This window comes from Oculina patagonica, chromosome 6 (assembly GCF_052425735.1).
Source record: "Oculina patagonica isolate OP01 chromosome 6, crgOcupat, whole genome shotgun sequence".
NCBI classification, from domain to species: Eukaryota; Metazoa; Cnidaria; class Anthozoa; order Scleractinia; family Oculinidae; genus Oculina; species Oculina patagonica.
The window spans coordinates 20182279-20203382 of record NC_135763.1 but is presented as its reverse complement, the minus strand read 5'-3'; the positions used below and the strand labels follow the sequence as shown (position 1 = coordinate 20203382).

General features: G+C 38.8%; 1 protein-coding gene across 1 annotated transcript in view; it reads right to left on the bottom strand.

Moving 5' to 3' along the window:
- Nucleotides 1–21104, bottom strand: part of LOC144655982 (uncharacterized) — a 77905-nt gene that overhangs the window by 32202 nt on the left and 24599 nt on the right. The window contains 15 exon segments of the mRNA XM_078516183.1: nt 3121–3252; nt 3380–3469; nt 3942–4058; nt 4143–4367; nt 4848–4950; nt 5527–5771; nt 6030–6128; nt 6233–6308; nt 6399–6574; nt 8754–8828; nt 9088–9263; nt 9773–9948; nt 14907–15097; nt 15313–15598; nt 15958–16073. Coding sequence (XP_078372309.1) covers nt 3121–3252; nt 3380–3469; nt 3942–4058; nt 4143–4367; nt 4848–4950; nt 5527–5771; nt 6030–6128; nt 6233–6308; nt 6399–6574; nt 8754–8828; nt 9088–9263; nt 9773–9948; nt 14907–15097; nt 15313–15598; nt 15958–16073 — 2283 coding nt within the window.

Sequence of the window (21104 nt, the reverse complement as noted above, 5' to 3'; positions counted from 1 at the left end):
CGAGTACAGGTTTCCATCGTTCTTGCTTACTTCGACGTAGAATTTTCGTAAAACCGCTCCAAGTCCTCCGCTGTGCCTGGATCAGGGATCTTTTTCTCTTGAAGATACGCTTTCAAAATCGATCGACTCCCCTCCGTTGCTTTTTCCGTGTTTTGACTTTCCTTGTCTTCTAATAACTTAAGACTTTACCTCTTCGTAATGCTCAAATCTAGCGGACATTTTCGCGCTTTCAACCTGCTCGGCAGCAAAGCCGTGCAGTCGCGTGACGTCAGCGGTTCTTGGGAACGAGGTTGCGATCCAATAATTTTTGATATTGGACGATTGCAATCCAATAATTGGAATTTCTTCAAATTTGGTCGGCGCTAGCCGAATAGCTGGAATTAGCCGGGGATCGAAAGCCAATCAGAAACACAGAAATACTTTGAATGAATAATAATGCTTTTTATTATTCATTCAAAATATTTCTTCGTTTCTGATTGGCTTTCAATTCCCGGCTAATTCTAACCGGCTAGCACCGACCAAATTTGGAAGACGCTTCTATTATTGGACGAATGACGTAATAATTATTGGACGATTGACGTCAATTGTCCAATAATAGAAAAATTATTGGACGATTGACGTCACTCAACAACGGCTTTGTACAGAGCTCAGCCGAAGCGAAAATGGTCGCTAAATTTGAACATTGCGCTGAAAAAATGGCCAAAATATTAGATGATAAAAATAGCAAAAACATCAAAAAAGCTTCGAAGGGAAGTCACTTGATTTTTAAAGGTTAACTTCAGGAGAGAAACATCAAAAAAACAGCGACACCGGAGGAATTGGCCACTGTTAGCGAAAATTATACGCCAAAGTTAGTAGCCATTTTAATTCATTTTGTTTTTTTAGAGCTCTTGGAAATATTTTGAATGAATAACAAAACAATTATTGAATTCGGCTTTCGTATGATATGAAGAATTCTGCAGATCTCGGAGGATGTTATCTGCCGAAGACTTCGGCTTCGGCGGATAACACCCTCCTCGATCTGCATAATTCTTCATATCATACTTAGCCTCATCCAATAATTGCTTATTATCCAGTGATCACTGAATATGTATTCTCTATTTTCCAATTGCCCATAATACATTTTGTTTGCCCCCCAAATTTTGCATAAACTATTGTTTTCAAATTCTCTTGGTAGGACTGCCTATTTCCAAAACAATAGTTTATGCAAAATTTGGGGGGTAAACAAAATGTATTATGGGCAATTGGAAAATAGAGAATATACCTAATGTAATTGTTCAGTTGTAACTGGACACCCACATGATACGCGGCAGGGGGGGGGGGGGGGGAGTCGGCACTTTTCTTTGAAACCATAGCAGTGCCTGAAATGTGTGGAATGTAAATCAAGCTGTTGCTAAGAAAGACGTCACCCAAAGTTTTGTTTTCTCAGAAAGATTTAAATGTCAATTACTGCGTGCGTGTGAAATGCGAACAGTGGCGGTGTTTGCGTTTGATGTTACACGCGGCTGAGTTGTTGTTGGCATTTTCAGCAGATTTCTCCCCTGATATTTCACGTCAATGAGAATGTTTTCGCGGCATGGAATAACAAGCGAAAAATTTATCACGATGAAATTTAACAAACATTGAAAATATGGAAAGTAATTTCAGTATCATTGGAGTTATTTTTAATTAGTACATTTCGCAAGCCTTACTTTTGCCAGACTGGTCACACCGTTATCACTGTTTGTTGGTTTGATGTCCGGCGAACTTCAAAGGAGCAATTAAAATGCAAATAGCTATTGTGTTTGTGCACGGTCAAGACCAAAACATGTGAACTACAATGAACTTTGTCAAGCTATTCACTGCGCCCTTAGCAACCATTCGATAGCTCGATAGCTATTGCGCAGTCTCGGTTTCCCGGCACCGTTATGATTACTTTTTGAGTCGCCTAACAAAGGAAGTTTCTTCCCCCCCCCCTCCCCCCCCGATACGCGGCAATTACGCGTCAAAAACGCGCGCGCATAACCATTTAAAATCGAGAATCTTGTTTTGAATATGTTTATAAAGTTAAATGGACTGTAGTTCTGACGACGTTGTAAAGCTACCCTACTCCGAATTAATAAAAACTATAGTAATGGTATACAGTAAAAACCCGCGTGTAAGAACCTAGGGATTTAAGAACCTTCTGGTAGAAATTTGCTTTTCTAATACTCCAAAATATAAGAACCTGTTTAGCCAAACAAATTCCAACAGGTTCTTATACGTGGGGTTTAACTATTTAATTTATATATTTTTTTTTACCAAAAACCAAGATACATTTTATATACAATACTGTATCATTCATCAATTAATGTTGTTGGACTTTTGGCACATGGGTACATTAATTATATATTTATAATGAAGAACAGACCAGATTTTATACTATTTTCTAATAATCAACAACAATGTCTACTCTGTAGAAATTAAGAACCTAATTAAGAACCTACTTAGCCTAAACTGTCAATAAGTACCCCATAATACAAGAACCTGTTTCGCCAGACTCTGAAAAAATAGGTTCTTATACGCGGGTTTTTACTGTATTGCAATTCCTGCGTTTTGATTGGTTAACCGGCAATGGTATATGAGCTCATATACCATTGACCACAAATTTGATAGCCAAATACGCGTCAACGAAAATAGCTGGGGAGCTCAAATATTGCAATTCTTTGGGCGTTTTTAATTAAACAATTATTCCACTCGTGCTTTTTGGATATAAGATCGTTATAGCCAACTCGCCACCACGCGCCTCGTTGACTATATACCCTCTCATATCCAACGCGCGCTCGTGGAATAATTTTAATTTTTATTCCACTTTTGCGCCATTTTACCATATTAGGGCAAAAGAACGCGCAAAATATGCCACGTTATTACACAGTAGAACAGGGCAAAAATACGGGCGGACAAACTTACGGAATACTGGCCCAAACAAAGTGGAGAAATTAGTGGAATAATAAATTCCTTATTCGATGGTGGACGAGCGAACATTTTGCTCATTGCTCTTATTTTTCCTCGCCCCTACGGGGCTCGGAAAAATACTACGCAACTCGCAAAATATCCGCGCGTATTATATGTTAAACCATCGAATAAGGTGTATTTATTCACCTTCAGGTAAAAATGTGCTGTGGTCGTAGTCCGGTCCAGTGTTCCTAGTAGGTGTTGTTCCTGAACCAATGCTCCAGCGAAACTTAGAGTCATGTTTTAGCCCGCATAGGCCATACTGAAAATCGCATTTGACTGATAAAAGAAGAGAAGGCAATTTGTAAGTACTTAACATGTCGAGTCCAGTTTATATAACAGCTCGTATATGTATTAAATAAAAAATAGCTTAAAATGCTCCAAGAACATTCATGTCGAATGTTACCTCTGTTTCCAGCGCACTGGTGTGATTTCATAATATCTGTATGGTTAGGCCGATCACAACTCAAATTTAAGAGAGAGCAATTTGAAGAGCCTGAAACGTAACAATGGTTAAAAGGAAATTAACGCATAATCAGATTTTACTGTTTGGTGTGCAGAAGTCCGGACAACGATTCAACCCAAGATTGATTTGCTGTTCATAAAAACGGAAAAATGGGAAACATTTAACTTATTAGCCCATTAATGTTGTTAAATATCAGTTGTTTCTACTTTGTATTGGAGTTGACAGTTAACGGTAATTAAAACAACAACATTAACAAGCAAAGTAGCTGACAATTCTTTTTTTTTAATTATTGATATTCAAAATAATACAAAATAATTATCCAACGGTAATTAAATTAAAATAAAAAATAAACTGACAATTCACGAGCAGTTGCCCAAATTAAATTCCTTGTAGAAAAAAATTAACACTTAATTAGGTCTATTCAATATTTTTTCAGCGGTATTTAAAGTTGAAATAATTAATATGATGAACTGTCGATGATTTTTTTTTAAGGAACACACACCACATATAGACGGCTCATCTGTTCCATCTTCACAGTTTCTTTCTCCGTCACATGTTAAAGACCATGCAGTACATCCACCTCCAGCACAGGAGAAGCTATCTTCAGAACAGCTTCTTTCTGCAAAACAAAATTCTATAAGGGCAAAAAAAAAATACAAATAAAAAAGGCCAAAATTGCAACGACCCCTGCTTATATAATTACCACATCTGGACTCATCTGTCTTGTCATCGCAGTCCCTTGCTTCGTCACATAGGTCTTCTACATCAAGACATTCACCAGTCGGACACATAAACTTAGTCGTAATGCATTTGCAGTCCTTCTCATCAGAGTTGTCATCGCAGTCATTGTCGCCATCGCAAACAAGTTCTTTGCTCACACACTGTCCGTTATCACATTGAAAGCTATTTTTCCCCTCACATGTGTAACCTGTACATGATTTTAAAAAACACAAACTAGTAACAATTCGTTACTTATGGCATCCTTGAAGAATAACTGCTAGTACCTGAGTTAAAATCAAGCGAAAATGATAACGTTAATTTTTATTTTTTTGAGCTGTAAATTATTGTAGATGTCTTTCGACACAGTGGATGAAAAACAAAACGCTCTTATTTTGACATAACATTTCATCCTTGACTTGTAATTTTACATGTTCAACTACAAACTGGCTTTCAACACGCATACGTTTTCATAATAGTTTCTAAATATAAAAAGGTGATAGTCACAGGAACATTAAATACAAAGTAATTAATCCATCCATCAATCTGTCTGTCAGTCAATTTAAAATTAAAGATAAGGTATTACTATTATTAATACTGATTACGAATTAAAATATTTATTTACATTAATTAGTGTAAAATGTAACATTTATTTTGTATATAATTGTCAGATGAGTCTTCCAGTTAGTACCTGGTACACTGTGAGGTGGAACTCGTTCACAAGATTTTGTAGATATTCTGATATCATCAACAGTCACATTCGAAGGATTTTTTCCCTTGGCAACAAACATAACCTGCAAGAAACACATAAATCCAACACTTAGAATTTAGAAGTAATCCTTTGTCTGTTAATTTTGAAGGTCCCTTAAGCAGATCTGGCCTTTTTTTGCTTAATTTTCAGTGACTTATCATCACCTTCAGCAGGAAGAATACACAAATGCTTTTCTACAAGTTACACTTGTAGCCTGAAATTTGACTGTGCCTGTACGATATTTGTATACCTGTGACGAGTGAGGATTCAAAACACAATATTCTGCTGATAAAAAGTACATCAAATTAAATGGTATTTCTTGGCATATTTGCATATTTAAAAGCACCAACACCTTCACTGTGTCATTCACTTTACAGTTTTTGATAAGGTTTTAATTTGGTGTTGCGGAATCCATTGTTGGTTAGCTATATCGCATGGTGTTATTGGTTTGGCTATTGGTTACTCAGTGTTTTTTAATTGTACCCTTTGTTATACGTCATTTGGTGACCGCACCATTCGCAACACCACAAAACTGCCAAATGCTGCAATTTTTATATTCATTGTAAGAATCATTCCAAACGCGAAGATAATTGATTGACGTAGAATTATTTAACAATACCTTAAAATTCTCATTCGTGGTGATTGATACTTGTCCATTTAGCGACGTATCACCCTGGTGCCCACTGAGACTCCAAATTGACAAATTTGACTTTGTCACTAAAAACACGCTTAATGATGAGCCATAGTAATTAGGAAGCAAATAAGAGAAGGTTAAACATAACCCAAGTTTTTGATAAATGGCATTTGCGGCAATCCACGGACTTTTGAGAACAGCAGGCTTGTCTCCGACATGAGTAAGAATCCCTGTTGATGCGAAAAGAAGACTTACATTTCATAATGCATTTTATATTTATCGATAATAAATTAAACATGTACACAACACCATTATTTAAGAGCCCAAACAAACGTGAACGCCCCCTTTATTACCCCGTCCCTTAGTTTCAGCATTATGATTGTTTTCCTGAAATATGTGGATTAAATCCGCATTGAATGCAGTTATTAACGTTAAACGAGAAGTACAAGACATGCATTAAACTTATTATCTCCATTATCGATGCATACCTTTACCAAGCGCTGACTTCACTGTACGTTTCCATCCTCCATCCATATTACTCCAAGAACACAAATCAGAAGTGAAGTTGCAACCTTCTATCTCCATAGCTGCAGGAAAGGACATGTAAAGTTACTGTTTGTCATGTTTACTTGAGAAATTTACGTATTTTACGTACTTCTCACCCTCATTTAATAATTGCTTATTATCGTACCTTTAACAATAACTTCACCGATTTGCCTATTCATCCGGAGTGAATATGATACTAGCTCCTCCATTTCATACGAAACCTAAAGAACAAATATATGAAATAATATGAAAAATCAATAAAAAATGAATTTTTCCTGAAATCTCACAAATTTGCGATGCTTACGACGTACGTTTATAGCATAGGTTCCCTCCTGAAGAATAGTTTCGAGGGTGGTATTAAAACTGTGTTCTTGGCAGTTCAGTTTTAACCCGTTGTGAACCAAACTCTTTTGTTCAGCAAACATAAAGTAAAGATCAACTGGACATCCCGGGCAGTATGATCCACGACAGCAGTATTTGTATGTAGCTGCATCCAAGGAAAAAGTAATAAAGGTATTTCAGGCACATCAAATACATACAAAAATATGTATTACAAAAAGACTGAACTGTCTTTCTACTAATACAAGTGTTTACACTGATAAAGCTGGTATACATTTTCGTTTCTTTTTACAAATTAAAGTTAAATCTTTTTTGATTTTTATGGGAGCTTTGCAATGTTGCGGCGCAAGGTACCAATACTAATTGACTCGTTAAGGTGGCTGATAACGGTTTTAAGGCATTTTCCAGTCCTTATTTTTTGATAGGTCATTACTGCAATCCTTACTACACATTACTACACTTATGGTATGAAACAAATGCTCAATCATTAGTCGACAAGTTGTGATCAATTTCTTGACATTATTGGTAACTACAGCAACAATAACTTGTAAAAACACTCTAAGGGCCGAATCGCACTAGCGGACAAGTTTTAAATGTCATAACATTTTTTACAAAAACAAAATTGTCGCGACAAGTCAGAGACATTTTGAAGAAAACAAAAGGTGTAATTATTAGTACAATAGATCTGCACGTGTTGTTTGACAACATCTATCGCGCGTGCAACGCGGACCAATCATAAGACAACTGCTTCTTTGTTTTCCTGAAATGTTGGACAAGTTCTAGGTCTCAAAAAACGCACTCGCACTTGTTTTCTGTAACAAGTGACACGTTAATGATGAAATCTACCAATTGTTACAAAATTTGTCCGCTAGTGCGATTCGGCCCTTAGTTTTAGTTTTCAGTGCTAATAACTCGACAATGAGGTCATTGACCACCATTATTTATTGTTAAGTTATGATCAGCATTTCATGATACAACTTTTTGCAAAGTGTAAAAAAAAATTCAGAGCGGTTCAGGGCCGCCTTAAAATTTCAAAGTATTAAGGTGACTCTGAACCGCTCTGACAGAATTTCTTTAAACTTTCCCAAACGTTTTATCGTGACTTGCTGATCAAAATTCAACAATAAAAAATGGGGGTCACCGGACTGTGATAGTAGTTGATAAAGTGTTTGAGTACTGACCCAGTATAAGGTATAAGATCTGTAAATTATTAAAAACAGTTATCAGCCACCTTCAATCGCAACAGCTTGCAACTTTCAATTTAAAATTATGTTGGTGCTCTTTGGCGCTGTTAGAAGCATAAATTCATGAAAAATCAGGAATTAATGATGGCAACGAATATATACGATAAAAGTGAGAGCGACTGTGCCATAAAGTAAGCAGGAGCACAAATTAGTACCAGTGACGTCAGTAATTAGTGAGGGTAACCTGAAACATTGCTTGGAGCTAACGTGAGATGGACTGGCATCCACTTTCTTAAGGAGTAGCAATACTTCTATTCGCCTCTTGCTACGGAGCCAAGATAAGCTCCGGCAGTGTCGGCTGTGACCCCAGTACGGCTACAATAGTTATAATTTAAATACCGTACGAGATCAAATGCACAGATATCTGTGAACAGTTCAAACGTCTGTGAATAACGTGAATGTAAAATGCAGAATATGAACCGTTTTGTCTCAAACGTGGCAGATGAACTAAAGTTTGCGTGTTAATTTTGAATTTCTTGAGATAGATAGATAGTTTTTGGAAGCTTTAAGATTACAGCATAAAGGCAGAATTGGATAAAACTTTACAAATGTACAAATGTCAATCGCCAAAGAAATATCTAAAAGATTATCAATTTAAATAAAAACAAGTTAATAAGTTTTATTAATCAAGTTAAAAATACAAGTAAAAACAAGGGGAAAACCCGACTATTTACAATCATTATTAAAAAATTGTTTTTCAACCTGTCCGTTTTGCAGACGGACATTTTATTTTAGAACACTGTGGGCTCAGTTTTGATAAACAATTGACTTTTTCATCACGCCCAAAGTTACAATTTTTAGCGATCATGTTTTGTATAAGGTGAACTTTTTCCATTTCCCGAGGATGTCTGCGTTAAACCTAGTCTTATGTAATTACCCTGAATGACGTTCTTTGCGGGAGTCTTTTTCACAAGATAAGCCAGATGCGATTCCGTAATCGAGACCTCGATTTGCTGATTCTGAATTAGAATTTTCGCCGTTTGTGAATTTTAAGATACTTTATACAGACCTCTGTTAAATATTAGAAATAAACATTTGTGTCTGGGATAATTATAAAATAACCCTGTGCAAAAATATAGTTACCCTGGATGGCAAGTTTTTGGCCAGCTTTCACAACTTTAGGAATAGAAACTATCCGGAAGTCTACATAATCAAACCCTATAAAACAAAACAATAACTTAGGTAAGTAATCTCTAAATCCTAGTGTGTTTTCCATTAAGCCAACTTTTAGCTTTAAGGAGATGCTGGTACAATCACTCTCTACAAATATACTTGAAAATAATGTTGAAAAAATAGAAACGTAGTAACATTATTATTTCTTTGTATTTCTATTAACGTTTTTCAGAGAGCCCTTAGTTATTCAGCAGGGGCGGAAATATTTGGGCAACGAGTTGTGTTTTCAAAAAAGCTGATTTACCTGGCCGAACCCAAAATAAGTGCGCCCTTTCAATGGGACGCTCGTATGTGCCGTTTGGAAACTTCATTCCCACTGATACGCAGTCTTGAGAACCAGATTGTTTCATAAGTGTCTCAATGAAGTAGAACTGGCATTTACTTAACCAAATTTTTTTCGATGTCTGAAACGAGGGATGCCTGAAAACAGTAAGACAGCATAAGATAAGAACGTAAACGAATAAGCATGTCAAGAAGTAATTAACAGCTTACTTTTTATACGCGCCTTGTAGAACGTCTCTTAGATATGGATGGCGTGCATTCTGGGTGTAGGTGACCGGTTTCAGGTCTGCTAACAGTCTGCGTTTATAATTTTCTCTGGGTGGTGAATAGGTTTTTCTAGTACGTATACTAGCACCACTTTCCTATGTTTAATTTCTTCAAAGGATGAATTAAAAGTTTCTTAATATCAATTTTTAAATAAAATTAAAAGAGAGATGAAAACGAGAACAGTCATTTATAGATAACAGTCCGCGACTAGAGACAACCATGACGTTGAACAGGAACGCAAACTCACCATAACCAATCAATCAATCAATCAAATTCTTGTGCCTAAGCACTGGTCCACAAGAATTAACACAAGGGTTAACTCATTTATATAAGACACAAAGTACATTCTATATTGGTATTCAGTTCAAATATATCCCTACTTATCCCACTGATTGCGGTCTGTCCAGTATTCCTGCTTTAAATCGGCCAAAAGAATTTTTCCTGATTCCTCATCGTCATTGCCACTTGCTAATTTGCTTCCTTGTTGTGTGGCAAGCCATAGCTCGCAAGCGTCATCACAAGCAACGTAAAATGTGTAATTTCCACTTTCTGGAACCTTGAGACAGAATAAGTTTACGTTGTTGTAAATTAAATAAATATAAAATGACATTCTGACATCATCTATAAATTGTTGGGTGGGAAAATTCAATCATTGGCGGTGTGACAAAACAGAGAGAATCCATTTGCGTCGTAATAGCCTAATATTTCTAGATCTTAAGTGTCATGGTCAGAAAAAAATCAAAGAAATTTTGGCCACAGCCAAAAACTCATACTTTGTCAGTTTGAGGGCCTACGTATGTAACTTAAAGATATGGAGTTAGTTTTTCGAAATATTCAATTTTACGGTAGAAAACCACGAATAACGGTAATCGTACCGGAAGCTCAAATTTCACTTCTCGACAATCCGAAATTTCACGCTTTTCAGCTTCTTGCTACCCAAACGTTTCAACCGCTGTAAATCTTTCCTTACCTTAGTTGGATAGATTGACTCTTCCTTTATCGAAATATAGTTAGTATTTTTATCTCTGATTATATCTGAGCCAGCTGAGCCTCGATTAAGTAGACACATTTTTCTCATTTAGGAAAAAGGCTAAAATAATCCAAATTCAGTGTGGAAAAAAGCTGACCGGTAGTGCTTCAAATCTTCTGATATTTTAGCCAAAGAGAGTCCAGTCGTTGAATTTTAGGTTTATGGTTTCAAAAGTGTGGGATCTAGTAGCAGTTTTGAACAAAGGTCGATCAAAGGTCGACAAAATTACAATTCCGCGGCTTTGAAAAGAACAACTGAAACACGTGACACGAAACACGCAATAGAATAATTTATATATTTTTTGGGCAAAGACAACACGGTAAAATTAGCTTTGAAGTTTTATACGTTTGAGACTTTAGAAAAATAGTATTTATCCTAAAGATTGCCTACAATAGAAGAAATACCAAAAAAAAAACAGCACTTGAACTCTCCCTGATGTTCGTCACGCGCGAGCGACTTGGAGCCGCGAATGACAAAAATATTTTCCATTGATTCAAAGTAAGTCATATTCTGAAATAAGAAAAATCTATTTTCTTTAAACTTTGCCCACAAATCTGACTTAACTAAAAAACGAAACAGCTTTCATTTTTGCAAATATCGCAAGAAATATCTTTTTAACAATTTTATTCAATTGGACCACAACCGGCCTATTTTTAGCAATGGCGACAAGTGAAAATAGGAAAAAAGGTCGAATCAACGCTTCAAAAATTTATGCTCCAATTTTAGGAATTGTCTTAACTCTCCAGGAATAAATTGGACCTTTATCTGTATAAAGCACACAATTTTGGTTCGTTAAAAAGAAACTAACAATACGGAATATTTTTGATTTGAAGTCTACTTGGCCATTGACGCGAACGGCTAAAAAAAACGGCACATTTTCAACGGATCACTGCGCAAAAGTCCAACTACTTCCGCATAACATTTGTTTCCATACGAACTAAAAAGAAGTCAAAGAGTATGGAAATGGAAAAATATGTTGTGGTTTAAGCGAGCTTTTAGTGCAACCAGGGGGCAACTTGGCTTATGTTGCGAATCAACATGTTTTGTTAACATTGCAACAGCGGGCAGTTGCTCACGCGAAACGAATTTAGCATAAAGAACACAATATTTCGTAAACATTGTAACCTTACAAAACTTTATATCAGCTCACACAATAAAACATCATTTAAAACTCGAAAACCTTAGCAGCTAGCTAGTCAGCAAAAAAAAACATACTGTCGCCTACCTGCAAGCCGGTGAGACAACAAAATTCATTGTCAGGTCCGCCATGGCCATGTTATTGGATTCCACATTTCTTTCTGGTTTTCGTCAACCATAGTATCCGCAGAAAGTTTTAAACGGTAAACATAACACACATAACATAACATTGAACATACCACATGATTGTGATAACTTAAACAAATGAAAGAAAGTTGCGGGCAACACATCCCAAGAAATTAATCGATCACAACAGATTGGCTTGAACGGTCGATTGAAAGTTGCGTCACGCAATCTAACCTGAATCCAACTGCCTTATGGGCGAACTGAATAATTATTGTCCAAGAATCGGACTGTCCAAAATATCGGCTGTAAATATTTTTGACAGATGTACATGTCTTCGTGTGAACCATTTTGGTATGTTTATTAGAAACGAAGCTTACGTATTAAGCTGAAAACGTATTTAACTGAAAGAAAAGTCAAACAGTCCTATTCGCGGACGGGTTTTTTTCATTTCGCTGTTGGGCGGGTTCGTTAAGGAGGGGGGGGGGGTGTAATAGAGCTCAATTTACCTCATCATCTTTCCTTCTTACGGAGAAAGAAATAGGGTGGAAATTATCAAAAGGATAGAAAAACCCTGCACATTTTCTGGCCACACCAAAAATCATTAGCCAACGAAAAAGTGAACAAGACATTTTTGCCTAGAAAAATTTCCCACTCAGCCATTAAAGGAAATCTATAAGCTTATACTACCGTAATGTGAGTTACGTTTACAAACCTGATCTTATCGGCCATGTGCACATTTAGCACATCTGTGCTTCTAATGGCTTTTTTATCACCACGGTGAGTGGGATATTAGCAAGGCCTGTGCTGTTTCGAATAATTCCTAAGAGAAACTCGAATGGCGATGCTTGGGACATATAAAATTTCCTCGGGGGGGGGGGGGGGGGCACTCAAAAAAGTTTTATACGGGGAGGCTCCGCCCCGAGCTCTGACCCCTTACCCTTTTATATACCATTTTTAACAGAAATTGTACCCCTTTCGTATACCTTTTACTGAAAAAGGTACCCCTTTTATATATTTTATATACCTAAAAGACATGGCATAGACTTAGAACAGAACGTTTTCTTGTCATTTTCACGTAGCGCTTAATTGCGGGCCCAAGAGAGGCCCGCAACCCTAATCTTGACAGTGACCAGCGGATTGCGTATTACGCGTGCGCGCCACGTTTATAAAGGCTATCTGCAAACCGGAAGTTGAAAATTTTGTTCTTCCACTAAGAACGCTCGGAATGCAAAAATGTGTCAATCACGACAGTTTGTCGTAACACCGGAAGAGAAAAATCTTGTCTCCAAGAGCGATAAGAATGCGAAAAATGAGGCTTCTGTCGGAAGATTGCAGACATTACGTTTTGCAGACGTTGTTTTATAGGTGTTGCTTTTGAGAAGATCTGCTGTGATTGTATCACAGATAAACTACGGCAAAGCGAATGATTCCAACAACGGTTATTCTCGAGAAATTCCTTATAACACTGACAACAAAGCGAGTTTGCCGACGGAGGAAAATCACATCTCAATTCACACCGCGTGCTCGACTACACTTCGCAAAACTGTCAATCAAAAAAACAACTCTGATTGGTTCGCGGCAATAGGAAACGATAAAAAACATTCGTGACTTAAGCGTGACGCGTTACTCGACCTTACTCGGAATAATTTTCTTTTGTCCAGTGATTTATCGACACTGTCTGAAAAATTTAATATCGATAAACTTTGGCTTATTCACCGTTGAAACACGGCAAACTTGTCAACATATGATTGGTAATATCAAACACGTAAAAAAATCATCATAATTTCGCACACATTGAGATACTGTTATTCTCGGTGGACAGACTCCCAATAAACAACCGCAGTTTATAAAAGAAATCTCAATTACCACAGTTATTTATGCCAACTTCTGGAAAACTTCCCAAAAACTTCGACTTGAAGTAATTTTCCAAACTAACAAAAAACACTTCCCTCCCAGGACCTTCTCTTAACTGCTTCGAGGTCCGCACTTTCTAACCTGTGGTTACCACTAGTACATTAAAATAATACAGCCGTAAATTGCGTCTGTTCGAAATATTTTAATTAAAGGCCCTTTTAAATACCTTAATGACAGATTTCCATACCCTTTCGTATACCAAAACTTTTAAAATCCCTACCCTTTCATATACCTTAAGCCTGAAAAAGGTACCCCTTTCGGGCGGAGCCTCCCCGTATAGGCCATTATAGGGAGTAACCCCCCCCCCCGGGAAAATTTCGCCTTTCTTTGATGAAAACAATTCAAATGCACCTGCTCTGGCAAAAATTAGTTCGTGCTCTATCAGAAATGCCACGAAATTAAATGGTTTGCAAGTCGCTCGCGCGTGACGAACATCAGGGAGAGTTCAAGTGCTGTTTTTTTTTGGTATTTCTTCTATTGTAGGCAATCTTTAGGATAAATACTATTTTTCTAAAGTCTCAAACGTATAAAACTTCAAAGCTAATTTTACCGTGTTGTCTTTGCCCAAAAAATATACAAATTACTCTATTGCGTGTTTCGTGTCAAGTGTTTCAGTTGTTCTTTTCAAAGCCGCGGAGTTGTAATTTTGTCGACCTTTGATCGACCTTTGTTCAAAACTGCTACTAGATCCCACACTTTTGAAACCATAAACCTAAAATTCAACGACTGGACTCTCTTTGGCTAAAATATCAGAAGATTTGAAGCACTACCGGTCAGCTTTTTCCCACACTGAATTTGGATTATTTTAGCCTTTTTCCTAAATGAGAAAAATGTGTCTACTTAATCGAGGCTCAGCTGGCTCAGAAATAATCAGAGATAAAAATACTAACTATATTTCGATAAAGGAAGAGTCAATCTATGTAACTAAGGTAAGGAAAGATTTACAGCGCGCGGTTGAAACGTCTGGGTAGCAAGAAGCTGAAAAGAGTGAAATTTCGGATTGTCGAGAAGTGAAATTTGAGCTTCCGGTACGATTACCGTTATTCGTGGTTTTCTGCCGTAAATTGAATATTTCGAAAAACTAACTCCATATCTTTCAGTTACATACCTAGGCCTTCAAATTGACAAAGTATGAGTTTTTGGACTGTGGCCAAATTTCTTTGATTTCTTTGATTTTTTCTGACCATGACACTTAAGACTTACGACAGGAAATTCCTAAAATGGGCTTTCTGATGAAACATCGCCGGATACCGTAAGAATGAGTGTTATACGCCTCAGACTCTACTTTAGCAAGAAATCAAAATTACCCAAAGATATGCTGTCAGCCGCTGCCCGTAACTGGTATGAAAATTATAAGGAGCATCAAAGTTTTGGAGAATGTTCACAACATCTGGATTGCTTGGAAATCTCCTATCAGCCCACAAACTGTCTATCGATCCAGTAGGTGCCATTTTGTACCAAAGCTCCTGACGAACCCCATGAGCAGTTATTTCCCTGTCTGTAAACAAAAAGCGGACAACCTAGTCATTTTGTTTGTTTGTCTGTTTCAGTACAACCGTGGTTAAATTAACGGTACAAGAAAGATGTAATTCCTTTGCGATTGCGCATACTTCTTTTAAACAGAATTTTTTGGGTAGAAATTCTAACGAAACGAAAGAATTTTTGAAGCAGTTTCTCCTTCTTTGTCTTTCCTCAGTTTATGTTTTTTCTCACCTGTTGCAGTAATCAAAACCTCGCAGAGGCTCAAACTGTTAGCTTCATCGGCCAATATAGTTACGTTTGTTGCCATAATTGATGGTTTGCATACGAGAAGTCTTCTTTTTTCTGCTATCCAATCGTAAACTTCACAGTCAGCTGCTATCGCAGAGTTCTCGTTGTTTCTTAAAATCACCTGAACGTTTGGCAATGGTGCTAAACAGCAGTCGGGTCTGTTTATGATCCAGATCTTGTACACAAATGCTGTCCTTTCCAGAGTTACACTCCACCAAACTTGTTTGCCCTTTGAGAAAATTTAAATCATGTATGGGTTTCAGCTTATCGTTTTTGTAGGTAGTTTTTGCCCGCCCACCTTCATACCTACATTCTTTGAGTAAAATTGACTTACTTTAGAAAACATCACTAAGTCTCGCAGGGCCAGGTCACTGACCCAACCGACCTCAACTATAAACTGAACCATACTATTTGACCACAAGAAAACACACTTGACGCCCATAAGGCAAGCTCCTATATGAACAAGCTACTTAACAGCGCGTGTACGAAATGGAACAAAAACTTATCGACGAATATTTATTCATCCCTACGCCTCGGTGCCATGTTAGAATGTTAATATATCGAACTTGGTTTATTTGAGTTACATACAGTTTGCCCTTTGATCGTAAAGCAGGTCGCGATGTTGCCATCCACAACATGGAATGAGCTTCCGATAGTGGCAGCCTGAGATAGGTGACTTGTCAGTTGGCCAGACACATAGTTCCCTAACATTTTGAACAAAACAAAATTATCATAATCCCAAGGACCAATTTTGTTGTTACAATGGAACCTCGATTTAACAAACCTCTATATATTGCGAAGTCCTCGATATAACGAACGATATTCTTCGCCCCAGTAATAGTAAAATGTGTGAGAGATAACTCGATATAACGAAACCTCGTTATAGCGAACAAATTGTGCCGATCCCTTGGCCCTTCGTTATATCGAGGTTCCACTGTATCATGTTCGCTTTTAACGATGTTTTTCATCAATTTCAATTTCAATAAACTTTATTTAAATTCGGATTTACAGAGTAGCATTAATATGCAAATTTCTCCGATTGAAAAAAAAAACAAGATACCTGTTAATACGATAAATCAGCCGCTGTTTAGTCGGCATTCCGTTACTCTTGTACCCATCTAAGGAGGTGTTTACATGAGAAAACTCGCTTTGGCGTGAACTCAATACCGGGATGTCAACTTGACTTCGTATCGCGTTTACATGCCAGAAGAAATGGGTCTATTTTATTCCCTTCTCATTTCCGATGTGACGACACCATTATGGGTTGATGCAATTGAAGCATGCGCTACACGTTCCAATACACCACGAGGCCGATTTTATACCAAGACGAGTGGTTGTTCTTCGTTTACATGATACTGTTGCGAGATTTTGTACCGGAATGAAATTCTCTTTCTGGTGCTGAAACCGGTATGAACTCACGCCGGTATGACTCGTTCCGGTATGAAATTTTCTGATAGTGCCAGTTAACGATTACAGAGCCATTGGAGGGGACTTCGGTGAACTCGCGCCGGTTCGAATGTCGCCCCGGTATTATGTAAATGTAGCAAGTAGAACGAGAAGGACTGGGCCCAGCCCCAGGTGACATATTATTATGGGATCGGAAAATCCCACGTGTTGGCGAAAAACCTAGCAAGAATCGATGAGAAAACGTGTTGTTATTGTAGTTTTGAAGTAGTTCCTGAGCGAGATTGAGTAAAGTGTAACATTTGGTGACCCCGACGTGACAAAGAAGCCATCGAAATGTCAAAGGTCGTCGAAGAGATTCAGATAGAGGTGAGAACAGCAATTTGTCAACTTAGCGAAGCGAGTCTTGGAGAAATATGTGCGGGGCTACACATCGAAGTAAAACAGACGGATACGGGACGTCTGGCGCTAATACAAATCCTAACGAAGTATTTAGACGCCGAGGAACTTGGAACTGATCGAGGCATTAACGAATCTCAGAGAAGCAATTAAAGAGAAGAAACCTGCGACAAAGGACGCGACGAGTGAACAAGAGAGTGGTGTGAAAACCGAACAGGTAGATCAGAAGTCTGCCATCAAGTCAAGTGCAAACACAGTTACGCCTAAAGAAACCACAGCGACCCCACCGTTCAGGAAGGAATTTAAAATATCGGGACAGATTGGAGATTCACGTCAGAAAGACCGCTTGAGCTTTACCAGTTTGGCTCACCAAATAAACGCTGGATTAAAACGGGGCTATAAAGAAGAAGAAATTGTCGAGGCCGTTATTCGAGCCATTAATCCAGGCCTTAGATTGGGGAGGTACTTGGAAGGCAGGCCCGATTTAGAACTTTCCAGATTACGTAAAATACTCCGGTCACATTATCAAGAAAGGGGGGCTACGGAAATGTATCAACTGCTCAGTTCGGCAGTGCAGGAAGTTGGGGAGACCCCTCAGGACTTTCTTGTTCGCCTCCTTGATCTAAAGCAGAAAGTACTGTTTGCATCTCAAGAAGCAGGATCTGATTTGAAGTATGACCCAAAGCTTGTACAGTGCATGTTTCTGCATTCATTATTAACTGGGTTACGGAATGATAGCATTAAAATGGAGATAAAACCCTGCTTGCAAAACACCCAAGTAGAAGATGAAGAACTTTTTGAGAAATTGAATGCAGCAGTTAGTAATGAAACAGAAAGAATGCAGAAGCTTGGTTCCCGTCATGATCAGCCCACAAACCGGACCCCCACACAGCTTGTAGCTCAATTGGCCACCCATGATGTCAGCCATGCCTCAGTTGAAGGTAAAACCCCAGAAAAGCCACCAAAAGTTAACCTTCTTACTGAAGTTAGAGAGTTGAAAGCTGAACTGGCTGCCATCCGGGAGGGTATGGAACAACAAAGCCGCGCTACCCCCCACCCACAGTACAACCCTGTAGAGCAAGGGAGAGTTCGCCCTAGATGGTGCTGGAATTGTGAGAGACAAGGAAGGGGTTTCCGTTGCAACCATTGTTTCAACTGTGGTGATGCCGGCCACTTCAGTTACCAATGCCAGAGGTTAAGCCGAAGGGGCTATAACTCAGCAAACCCCCAGGGAAACAGACCAGGGTTGCCCCACGGGACAAGGAGCAACCCGCCAGATTCATGAGCAGTCCCAACAATGCATGAACTGTGGAAAGAGGGAGGATTGGGCCCATCAATACTTGCGATGCTCACGATGCCATACTTGCCACAATTGTTCAAAAGTTTGTCAGAGGGAACATCGGGAGAAACATAAGAATCTATGTCAAGCCATCAGTGAAGTTGAACTGAGGGAAAGGGGGCCTAAGGCAGGTGTTGAAACACTGAAAACCTCGTTCGCTTCACACCTAACCCCAAGACAACGTTCTAAACTCACCAAATTAGTGGGAAGAAAATGTGTAGTTTCCTGCTTGGTCCAAGTGAAAAAAGTGGATGCCCTGTGGGATACTGGAGCTCAAGTTTGTGTTGTGTCAAAGTATTGGAAAGAAATCAATCTACCAAATGAGCCAGTAAGAGACATAAGTGAGTTACTGGGGGAAGATAAATTAAATCTCCAGGCCGTGAATGGTACGAAAATTGCATATGATGGATGGATTGAGGTAGAGTTCCAGTTGGCTGGGGAGGACGGGTACTCGGAGCCATTTACAGTACCCATACTAATAGCAGATAATCAGGAGTATCTGTATCTATCAACTTTATTGGTCTTAATTTTTTTTACAAATAAAAGAAAAAGAAAAGGACCAAAAAGGAATCGCGCGAACGGGAAAATAGTAACCCATGCGGGGCGCAACCCTAAAAACTAAAAAGAATGGCGATAAAAATCTTAAATTAAAAAATATATATATATGTATATACAATAAATCTAATTAATTACTATAGTTAAAAATTATAGTTATAAAATCTAGTTAATTACTTATAGCTAAAGTTATAAAACAAGATGCAGATAATATTAATTACAAAAATTAAGAGCGGTGGCAAGGGCAGTTACGGAAGAGGAACCAGGTGCAGGGCATGTCAATATCATAGGTAGTGTCCAGTAGAGTAAAATAAGTGGCGCGCAGAAAATATTTGAATAAACTTGGGCTAGAAAATTTGTCGTGAGGGGCGAAGTTACAGATAGTGTTCCAAGGTTTTACAATTCTATTGAAAAAAGAAGCTTGAAAAGTTGCGGTTTTACAGTAAGCAGGTTTAAGTACGAGGGTGGGGTTCTTAGAGCGGGACCGGCCATGCGTGACAAAAGTAACATATTGATCAATATTTAGTATCCCATCAGTGGCTTTAACGTAATTGAAGAGGTCATTTCGAGGAGTAGTAGCCCCAACAAAACCAGCCTATTGCCCCGAATAGTGAATGACTCGTTCCCATCTGTGAAAGGGGGCGAAGCGAGAGCGCTGGTTAATTTCATCCAAACTATGGATGATGAGGCAGACACTAGCATGCTCAGAGTTGGCAGACAAGACATACGTGTCCCACCAGGAGAGACCGTGAGAGTCAAATGTCAGGTACACTTTGGACTATTGGAAGAAGATTTGCCTGTTGTGTTTGAGCCCAAAGAAGGAGGAGCGTGGCCTGAGGGGCTAGAGGTTAAAGGCTGTCTTCACCGAATTCCCCCCGGGTCTTCGAGCCGAATGTATGTTCCAGTATGCAACAACACTGAGCAAGAGATGACCTTACGTAGGCGGACAGAACTTGGCACTATACAGTTAGTGCAATCCGTCACGCCACTGTCAGTCGAAGCTGAACAGAAACAAGAGAAAGAGGAAGGTGAAACTCGGAGTGAGGCAACCAGTTATGAGTGGGGGCCAAGTCAGCCCGAACAAGGTGAAGCACAGTGGACTCCCCCAATTGATTTGAGCCATTTGTCAAGTGAGCAACAGGTGATTGTCAAGGAAATGTTGAGGAAAGAGTCCGGGGCCTTCGCTACAGATGATGGTGACATTGGATGTACCGAACACTTGAAATTAGAAATCAACCTGAGAGATGACGTCCCAGTACAAAAAACATACAATTCAATTCCAAAGCCCTTGTACGAAGAGGTAAAGTCACACTTGCAGGATATGATCATTCCTGGCTGGATAAGCGACTCAAAGTCACCCTACTCTTCCCCAGTGGTGTGTGTGAGAAAAAAAGATGGCAGTTTGAGACTATGTATCGACTATAGGCAGTTAAACAGCAAAACTGAGGATGACCGCCAGCCCATCCCTCGCATCCAAGACATCCTGAATAGTCTCAGTGGGAACACTTACTTCTCAGTGTTAGACCAAGGAAAGGCATATCACCAGGGATTCGTAGCAGAAGAACACCGACATCTAACGGCGTTCATCACCCCTAGTGGTTTATACCAGTGGAACCGCATCCCTCTTGGCCTTAAAAATGCACCGGCGGCTTACCAGAGGTACATGGAGTAATGCCTGGAGGGTCTTCGTGATGAAATATGTATTCCATATCTTGATGATGTCCTAGTGTACAGTAGAACATTTTCTGAGCATGTAGACAATTTTCGGAAGGTACTTAGACGTTTGCAGGAGTATGGTATCAAGCTAAAGCCAAAGAATGTGAGTGTTCGTTACTTAGGCAGAATAGTCTCAGCGGATGGCTACACGATGGACTCAGCGGACGTTGCAGCAGTGGCAGCCCTTAAGGAAACTAAACCAAGAACTGTTGGTGAGTTGCGCAAACTCCTGGGTTTCATTAGCTATTACCGCCAATATATTCGCGACTTCGCCAGATTAGCCAAACCTCTGTATGACCTACTTTCAGTCATAGAATGCAGT